General features: G+C 37.9%; 3 protein-coding genes across 6 annotated transcripts in view; all 3 read right to left on the bottom strand.

Annotated features, from left to right (window-relative positions):
• LOC107225298 (max-interacting protein 1) overlaps positions 1 to 1,103 on the bottom strand; it is a 123,123-nt gene extending 122,020 nt beyond the window's left edge. The window contains exon 1 of the mRNA XM_046743842.1: positions 974 to 1,103. The gene's annotated coding sequence lies outside the window, so the exon portion shown is untranslated. The remainder of the gene's footprint in view (positions 1 to 973) is intronic.
• LOC107225281 (DALR anticodon-binding domain-containing protein 3) lies at positions 1,020 to 3,194 on the bottom strand. 3 transcript variants are annotated; one of them, XM_046743840.1, is made up of 5 exons: positions 2,767 to 3,194; positions 2,047 to 2,677; positions 1,675 to 1,808; positions 1,406 to 1,570; positions 1,020 to 1,161 (listed from the first exon to the last, which is right to left on the bottom strand). In XM_046743840.1, the coding sequence occupies exons 1-5, from the start codon at positions 3,043 to 3,045 to the stop codon at positions 1,042 to 1,044; spliced, it is 1,329 nt and encodes a 442-aa protein (XP_046599796.1). In that variant the 5' UTR covers positions 3,046 to 3,194; the 3' UTR covers positions 1,020 to 1,041. The 3 variants fall into 3 exon arrangements, with proteins under 3 accessions (XP_046599796.1, XP_046599797.1, XP_015521179.1); XM_046743841.1 differs by having other exon boundaries at positions 1,406 to 1,573; positions 1,675 to 1,781; positions 2,767 to 3,193; XM_015665693.2 differs by having other exon boundaries at positions 1,406 to 1,573; positions 2,767 to 3,190.
• A 311-nt stretch (positions 3,195 to 3,505) lies between these two features.
• LOC107225303 (FHF complex subunit HOOK interacting protein 2A) lies at positions 3,506 to 9,159 on the bottom strand. Of its 2 annotated transcripts, none has more exons than XM_046743836.1 (6): positions 8,722 to 9,159; positions 6,258 to 7,487; positions 5,629 to 6,079; positions 5,200 to 5,560; positions 4,629 to 5,129; positions 3,506 to 4,545 (listed from the first exon to the last, which is right to left on the bottom strand). In XM_046743836.1, exons 1-6 carry the CDS (start codon positions 8,749 to 8,751, stop codon positions 4,446 to 4,448), a joined length of 2,673 nt encoding a protein of 890 aa, XP_046599792.1. In that variant the 5' UTR covers positions 8,752 to 9,159; the 3' UTR covers positions 3,506 to 4,445. The 2 variants fall into 2 exon arrangements, with proteins under 2 accessions (XP_046599792.1, XP_015521214.2); XM_015665728.2 differs by lacking the exon at positions 8,722 to 9,159 and adding an exon at positions 7,834 to 8,697.
• Between the last annotated feature and the right edge of the window lie 71 nt (positions 9,160 to 9,230).

Consider the following 9,230-nt stretch of genomic DNA (forward strand, 5'->3'; position numbering starts at 1 on the left):
ATAATTAAGAGATCGAACGATACACCACGCGGGCGTATCTTCTCTGCCACTTTTCCATTTCCCTCTACGTTTCTATCCCTTTCTTTTAATTTTTTTAGTACATATCGACGCGACGGACCCTGTCGAGCACTCAACTTGACCCCGATGAAAGAAAACAAACAAATATACCCTAAGTATGTGCATGTTTGCTCTCGTGGGTATTTCGAACCCCGCGATATGCAACGAGGATTCGGATTCGACGACTCGTTCTGTTGCTTTGTTTGGTATATTTTTTACCGCGACGCAACGTCACCAATAACTGCTACCTGTTATTATACAAGCATGTTGTAAACCCCTATCGCAGCGATTTATTGAACAACAGATACGGTACTTCCGTTTTAATTGTTGACCATTATTGCTGTTGTAGCTGCTAATGAGTTGGGAATAAATTAAAAGCGAATTAAAATAACAAACGGCGAAGGGACAGGAAGTTGGGTAGAGAGAACGTGAAACTATTAGAAAAAAAAAACAGAAAATATTTTCCCCCTTTGTTCCACAAGTCTAATGAGAAACATGAAATATATGGGATGGAGGACGGATGAAAATCGGTACACACATTATAGTACCTGGATATTTGATACAGCCTAACAATTCTCTAACACAGCTCATACTTTGTGGTACAGGTAATCGATATTGAGACAAATCTTGGATTGAAAACTCTAATGGATTATTTGATTGTATTAGATATTCAAACTGTGTTCTGGTATAAGCAATCAACAGAAATGTGTTATCATTACCGTAAAATAAACTGCACGCCTGTACTTTGACTTTATTAAGTACCGACACAAGCAAACACATCGTCTTTCAGGTGCACCTTTATCAACATTATCAAATAACGTTGATAGATAAGCTATATGTGAGGCTCAGGTTTTCAAGACAAGAACATACAAAGAGAACGGAGAGAGAAAGAGAGTAGAGACGGTTCTCAACTCACTCAAATTGTTTCCAATAAGCTGGAAATTTTGCTATCCAATTAGTCGGTCAATTTCTTCCCATTTATCATTACATTCTCGAAACTGGATCTAGATTAAGAAGCCTCAAGGCATTGCGTGTTACTATCTGTATTGCCTTCAGTAGATATAATCTCGCCATCATGGTTGGTAATAAATGATCTCGTCCTTCCTGCAACATCGAAAAAATATCGTTTACCTGAGTCACTCTGAAGTATTGTCTTTAGCCATTGAAAGTTTTATCGCTGCTGCAGCAAAAATTCAGGGATTCTTCACTCTTTTCAATTTTAACCATCCCTTTTTCTATTCTTATAACTCTCGACTTTGTTTTAGAAAAGAAATGCCAATCAAATTAAAAGGAGCAAGTGTCCAATGCAGTATGCACAGGTGTAGCAAATACATAAAATTGCGCTTACAGTCAATATGCGAACTCGGCGATAATAGGCGCTGAATTTGCTGACCAATCGTGACAAAAACGAACATATGTAGTGTGGACAAATCTCCAGATCTCCAGTGAGCCTTGCACACGTTTTTACCATCTCCGGATAGCCAAGTAAAAAGATGTACATCAGTTCCCACTCCTCCTGGATTACGTTTGAAAGAAAGTATTATAGATAAGAATTAGTATCTGAAAGAAAACTTTGAGATTTGTCTTAATTATTCAATTATTCGGAGAGATTTTTACCGCTTCTGTGAGTAACGAAAAATCAACCTCTTCGATGCTTGGCAAACTAGGATAGTCTCCTTTTAAGTGTTGTTCGTCGAATTTCTGAAATATCGCCGATATCCTAGCTGTATTGTAAAAAATAAAGGACGAGCCTGAAAGTATTGAATATTTTACTTCATACGTAAAAGTGGTGTTAGGTTGAATGTAGACAGTAAAAATATAAGGGAAATCGGATGATATGTAAATAAGAGGAGAGTTCCAGCCCAAAATTTTTGGATAAAGCAACGTTTTGGAAAACGACTCGTTGTGAGCATGGGAAAAACTGAAACACGAATCTCAGAATTTTTCTTAATGGTAACAACTGTAATACTTATTTTCATCCATATTTACCTTTCACATTTATAGTACTCTCGTCCAAGCCAAGATCGGAAGAAATTGTGATAGTACGACTAGGTTTCACAGCCAAAAACTGTAACACAATCACTGCCTCCGCGATTTGCAAAAGTACAGAATTCTGCTCATGTTTCGGTTCAGCCAAATCAGGCAGTTTGTGCTCTGTTGTATCGGCTAGCTCCACCAACCTCCGATTCAAATATTCGGCTTCTGTAAGCGCAGTTTCCTTTGTTCCAGTAACAGAATTCTTCGCAACCCCGCATAACAGTATTTTGGGATATTTTGTCAAATCTCTTTTTGACTTGGTGGTCGCATAATACTTGTCACTGTTGCTACTTTCAGATACCTGGTATCCGTTGGCCTTGACTATATTTTCAGCCACACCTTTAATCAGACGCAAACGTAGGTTTGTCAAATCTGAGTCTAGATCTTTGATGATATGAAAAAAGAAAGATCCACTCTTTGACTCCAATTGTCCATAGCTATGGTCTCTGACCACAATACGAGCTAGTACGTCTGTAAAAGTTTGGGTTCTGTTTAAAAATACAGATACTCTTTCATTTCCAAGCTGACACTTCTCAATTTTCAGAGACCAATTTCTGCTAGCTTTTATTATATTCTGAAAGGCCTAGAATGATCATCAAAGATATCGTTACTTCCGATGCGGTGTGATACGAGAGATAGGTTAGAAAACATTGGAGGTTATGTTTCTTTCACCTTTTCGGCAGCATTGCAATCCTCAAATTTTATCTCATTTTTGATTAAGTAGTGCTCGAGTATATTCCTGCAACTCGTCGTCGATTTCAAACTATTTCGAAACACTTTTTTCCAAGTAACGAGGTTCGTCAAGAAACACACGTCTCCGTACTCTGACAGATTTTCGTTGTTTATTTTAAGGATCGAAGGATCTTCATTGAATTTAGTTTCCACACCCAACAACAAACGGCAAATACTGTTCACCAACTCCTTTATCCTGAAATCTGAAGACCCTTCCATATCGTTCAAACACTCTGGACTTCTTCAACAAGTGATAACAGACAACCCCCCCACCGCCCCGTTGATAAGATTCAGCCGTTTTACATGCGTGCGTGATTCATTCAGGACCGCGTAGTCACGCACGCAACACACACTGAGTCGTATCTGATAGAAGACGCATCCTCATTGACGCATACAAGAAACAGTGTCGGGAACGCCCTCTATCTTTTACATCATTAATCACATTACGCAGCGCCAAATGGTTCAGAAATATTTCGTCTGAAATGCGTTTAAAATATTTTAACTGCCGTTTTTTTTAAATACATTATAATATATTACAAATGAAATATTTACTTCGAAATATTGCACAAATTCTCAACATTCAAGAAATCTTTGAACTGACGCGTTCTTGCGACACCCAAATCCATGTGTTTCAATTGAGATGTTTCAAACAATAACGGACAATAGCTCATACAATCGGTTATAGAGAAAATGTCTTTATTGAAAGCAAGTCGACTTAACAAATACATACATGCATACATACATACATACATACATACACACACCCTACATCCATACAATATCATCATTGTACGTACAATAATAATATTAATAATAATAATAATAATAATAATGCACAGCATCATCTTTGGGACGTTGATATTATTTAATCGAACATAATGGAAATAAACATGGGAGAAGGTACAGTACTCCTTGTGCCGAACATGCCACGATTACCTTGCGTGAATAAAATACTTTGATTTGTACATGACAATTTATAGATAATTTATCCATTCGACATGCATAATATACATCATTAATTATACTTTAAGAAAACTTAATAAGGTACACGGAGCGTTAGCATATCTGATTTAGCTGATCCTGTCGACTCAAAAGAAAAAACATTTTTTTCGATATTATTAAAGATAAAAAAAAAAAAGAATGTGTCGATTATTTTACTTTGTTATATTACAACTACAATTTGTAATAGCATCCTAATGAAGCGGCCAAAATAAGAACACCGATTCTTATCGTTCAGACTTCAACAATAATTTCCTGAATTCAATATCTTCTTGAATGTGAAACAGTACCTGTTCATAATTCGTATCTTATACAGTGATTTCGTATTTTATTTTCACCTCACTTGATCCGGTATTTGTAATGGCAGGTTATAACTGAAGTAACTTCTAAAAAGAATTTCGCTCAACTGATACAGGACTTCAGTATATTTTTCTCTTTTCACAGTTCTCTAATTCCAATTACTGTGATCACTACTGCATTGGAAATATTTCTTTTGATTTTTAGCAATATAAAAAATCGAAGAGCTTTATACATTTAACTACTAAGGCCTTGTTTCGCATACGTTAATATTCTTCTAAATGGTTACGGACTAGCTTTTATACTTACAATAAATACGTATTTTACATCGAGCGATGATACTTGACATACGCAATCGCTGCTAACTCTTTGCAAAATTCTTCAGTAATCACAACGCTATCAAGCAGAATATTCTCCTTCATACTGAAAACGCAAAAACGAATCCGTCAAAAGTGGTTGTCTATAATTAACAACTCGTTTATTACCTTTTACACATCGATACTTACTGACTTTGAACGGAATCATCCAATAATTTCTGCCTCGTATCTTTCAATAACCGCTTATAGTCTGGTACCTTAGGTACCTCTGAAGCCAGATGCTTTACAACTTGTTGCAAGCAGCCAAACAAGCTTGGTGTGCCAGGAGTCAAGGGCAACAATGGATTCAACAGATATTCGTGAACGTAGGGATGCGGTAAGAGTGCCAGCCTGGACACCAGTACGGTCAGTTGCAAGTTGATTTCGTACTTCTGACTGGGAATTTTGGTAACTTTCTCAAATAACATTGTCAAGAATGGCCCCGGATAAAATCGAGGTGTACAATGGTCAGCCTCTGGCCTTGAATCCGAACTGGCGGTATCATCGATTGTTACAGCTTCTAGAGGCCAAGAAAGTAATGCGCACTCAGCGAGGATAGACGAGTATTGCTTCTCCCAATCGGTCATGTATTGCTCGTAGTTATTTGCATCTAAATCCGACTGAAGGCTCCTCGGTAATAAGGTTAGAAAACTGAAACAGGAGAGATACCTTTAGTGCTAGTCAAAAGTGGCTTAGTTTGACTAATCTAGAGTAATCATACCAATTTATAATCCTGTGTATGTTCGAAGGCGCCAGCGTTCTACTATAATTTTGTTTACTCGACAAGTCCAAAGTGCCTCTACTCTTCTCTCTTTCATCTTCTTCATCGCTCCACGACGCGATTGCGCTGTCTGCGGCGCTATTATCATAGTATCCTCTGGATGTCAGATAGGTCAGAATCAGGCAGTGCAAAATATGCTCGTGACGTCTTTCGATCATTTCTTCAAACAGCCGTAGTGTTTCAAGCGTCAAGTCGTCGCTGTCGGTGTAGCAATTCTTTATTAACTGATGAACAACAGGGGATGGTAAGATTCCAGGTAACTCTGGGTCTCGATGAAAGCCCACGAGCCAATAATTGATTTCTAAAAATTTAAGAGAGAAACATTCTAATTCTAAACAACCAATTTCGTTTCCGCCATAGCTTCCTTACCAGCGTTTAAATAAGGCGAGGTAATCTCTTTCAAGCATTTCGTGATGAGTGCGGTAATCAGCACGACGTGATGGTCGGAAAGTGCAGGTGTTAATATTTTTTGAAAAAACATCACACGGATATTTTCAGCCAGAATTTCTCCCACAATCGCGTGCGCCTCTCTAGTCAACTGATCGCAATAATCGAGCCACATGAAAAAGGCGGCAACCGGTCTGCATCCTGGAAATTTATTTTCACTGGTCCACAACGGGGAATCCAATCCCCAAGTCACATTCACCTCATCAATTTCAGTCGGATCGACATGGGCTGGTATTAAATTAAACAACTTTTCCAATCTATTTGACAAAGCAAAAGGCAGTTGACTGTTTGCAACACTGCGAGCAAATCGTGAATCTTGCAATGACGCCAAAACCATTACTCCTTCACAAGCCTTAACTCTGACCATGTTATCCTGAAAATTAGATAATTCAGCATTTAAATAATAGGCCCGTCAGTAATTAAACGTCCCAAAGGACTTTTTGCAAGTATAGTCTCTTTATTGCATCTAAGTTTGCCTATGTTCAAGAAAATTGGTAATAATAATATTTGCAAATGTAAGCAGATTTTCCCATAAACAGTTAGATACTTACTGCACTATTCAAATAGCTTATCAATGCATCCAGTAGCAAGCATTTTGAACTTTCAATTTGCAATGAAGTATCCGCAGGACTTTGCAGGGATTTATTCCGGGTTGAGATGTCACTAGCAGAATCAAACTCAGATCTGGTAGTTTTTGATATATTTTCGAAAAACTTGAAGTTTGCCTCAGCCTTATCCAATTCAGAAGAAGCAGCTGTGAAAGGTGAATCGCTCTTGAATTGTATTTGCAATTCCCTAAGATCCTGTAGTTTAGAATCGATCTCTTCCAAGGAGTTTGCAGACCCATTTGAACTATTTTTCAAATATTTGCAGGTCATTTCATTAGCTGACAAAAATGAACCGCAATCAGTTTTCTTGAAATACGCACTAGACTGCGGCGATGCAGAATCTACCTCATCCGATGATAACGAAGCATTGGAATAATTTGAGATTTTTCTCTTGTGTTCCATAACGATCGTATCTGAATTGGTCGATTGCTGTCTATCCACTATACTGAAGAGATCCCTCTCTGAGTTTTCACTTCTTAATGAACATTGACTAGATTTGCTTGAGAGTTTCCTTCTGCTCTCACACTTGTGTAAATCTGGATTAATTAGAGTCACAGCTTGCGTGTCTAAAGGTTCAAACAGTGGATTAGAATTGTTCCTTGTTCTCGTAGGAGCATAAGTGATTTGTTGTGTTTCCAGTTTGTTTGAACCAGAACTGGCCAATGCATTTGGCTTCTGCGGAGGAAGCCTAACATTGTTCATAATGTAGGTAAGGTTCGGATGCTTGCAGATCAAGAAACAGAGAGCGACCAAGAACTGAATCTCTTCATTCTCTGTTGGCGAGGCCAGACTCCCATTGCATAACGCGATCAGTCTCTGAACAGGTGTGTAAACCGAAACGTGAGGCAGTAGTGGATGCTGCAGCCGTGTTAACAATCTCCTCAGAAAAAACAAGCAGACAAATCTCATTCCAGGAGGTGCTTCGGCACTCGCCAATGTCGCTAGCAAGTCCAGTAGACGATGCTGTAACAGGTACTCTAGACAAGGTCCAGGATTTTCTGAATCCAATGCATTCTCCTCGCTGAACAAAATGTCGAGCAGACGATCCAAATGGTGAGGAATGTTTGTAGCTTCGATGGGCAATTTGCAATTAGTCAGGTGGTTCACATAGAAGTTCATCAGCTGTTTCCAATGATAAGTAAAGTCATCCAAGGCCGTCGCAGGTGGGGCAACCTGGAATGAAAATTATTTTCAACACTTGCACCAACAGCTCAACAGGCTTTCGAAGCTGGAGCCGTTTTTATTGTCGCAAGCTCTTACTAACTCGAAACATTTCGGCTAAAATATTTTAAAGTCAAAAAAGGTAACATCAAGACTGTAATATTTCAATTTGACGAGGGATTTACGCTGATATACTTATACGATGATAGGGAAAAAAAAACGTGAAACTAAACAAGATCGTTGGATAATATAACCTGAAAAATGTCTAAATTGTCACAGGATGTAAGTACAGAAATGAAACATAGTTGATTGATAAAAACTAATAGTTATCGCTGTACAAGTTTGGTAACAAGCTCACCACATCCACGGCATTTTTTAAGGCAGCTTGAAAACTGCTGATCATTTTTCAAACGGATGATTGAAAATATTTGCTACCGTTACTCGGTAATTAGTACTTTCAACTCGTCACGGATCTGCCAAAGGCATTTATTCTATCGTTACAAATCTTTTACATCATAAAAATTGTCACGTATGCATGCACATGCACACGCAATATGCGAAGGAGGTAAATTTACAATAATTTCGTGCAGACGACGCGAAACTTCTGACTTTGACAAGTCGTCGAGTTAACCGATCGCTAAAGATGGCGCCAATACAGCTCGAATTTAACAGAATGCTGCAAAATACCAGCTGAATACAAATTCTATTCTCTTCGATGAATGCAAATTTGACGTACAATTTCGAATGGCATCGATGTAACATGCTTTACTCAATTTGGTAAAAGATTTCCGAAAAGTATAGACGATTTGCAGCGAGAATTTATAAATAGTATATAATTATGTTTCGTAATTATTCTTACAACCATAATAATAATAATGATAATACATAATAATAACAATAGCAATAACAAAATCAATTTTTGCGGTGAGATTTGGTTGCACAAAATTTGTACGTAATTTACTCGTCATGTTGGTATAATTTTGTAACTATGTGTATATTTTGACTGTTTTCAATATATGTAGCCCAGGGTACGTGCTACTACACTATCGTATACCTAGGCTTATACCTGCAGATGCAATAGAATTGTAATCTCTTGACGGTCGCGGCGGTTTGTATGGAAATATAAAAGTATCATTTCACTACAAACAACGCGACTAAGTTATTGTACATCATCAGATAATATGGAACATAACAATGCATCTGTAGGGTTAAAAATTTATATGTATGCTTAAATTTTTTTACTCACCGGCATTAACTTTCGAAGTCGACGAATCATAATATAATGATGCCTGGTAGGCTTGTCGTTACGGAATGATACAACTGTACGAAACAGGGTGATTGGAAGAGAAAACTTACGCAGTATAGAAAGTGAATAAATAATTTTGGAGGTCGCATCGACTCTATGCCAACGGCGAGTATATTCAGGTTTCTCCTTATCTGTCGTTTATACTGCTGCTTTATCGGGAGATCGTAGAGATAACGGAGGGAACAAGGCGTGAAATGGCGGGTAAAACACTTTACACCAAATTTCGTCGCACAAACTGTTGAATATATTGTGATTCAACATACGGTATGTTTGCATAGTGGAAATGCTCCAATATTAACATCATAATGCATACCATCCGCACATTTGTTCAAATAATACATATATGTGTTGAAAATTGTGTCATGTTATTCTCCGCGCTTGCTTACGTACGCGGTAATAAACGTTAGCTGTTTCATCAACGATCCAAATGAAAGATGTGTTTTTTCAGG

This window comes from Neodiprion lecontei, chromosome 6 (genome assembly GCF_021901455.1).
Source record: "Neodiprion lecontei isolate iyNeoLeco1 chromosome 6, iyNeoLeco1.1, whole genome shotgun sequence".
In the NCBI taxonomy this organism is placed as follows: Eukaryota; Metazoa; Arthropoda; class Insecta; order Hymenoptera; family Diprionidae; genus Neodiprion; species Neodiprion lecontei.

Bases quoted from the DNA above. Each gene is read 5' to 3' on its own strand.
- LOC107225303 (XM_015665728.2), bottom strand. From the start codon at position 7,878: ATGATCAGCAGTTTTCAAGCTGCCTTAAAAAATGCCGTGGATGTG. The intron at 7,488-7,833 runs GTGAGCTTGTTA...TTTTCATTCCAG, and splicing joins TAAAAAATGCCGTGGATGTG to GTTGCCCCACCTGCGACGGC. The intron at 6,080-6,257 runs GTAAGTATCTAA...TCTAATTTTCAG, and splicing joins TAAGCTATTTGAATAGTGCA to GATAACATGGTCAGAGTTAA.
- LOC107225281 (XM_015665693.2), bottom strand. From the start codon at position 3,045: ATGGAAGGGTCTTCAGATTTCAGGATAAAGGAGTTGGTGAACAGTATT. The intron at 2,678-2,766 runs GTGAAAGAAACA...TGATCATTCTAG, and splicing joins ATTGCAATGCTGCCGAAAAG to GCCTTTCAGAATATAATAAA. The intron at 1,809-2,046 runs GTAAATATGGAT...CAATACTTTCAG, and splicing joins GAGTACTATAAATGTGAAAG to GCTCGTCCTTTATTTTTTAC.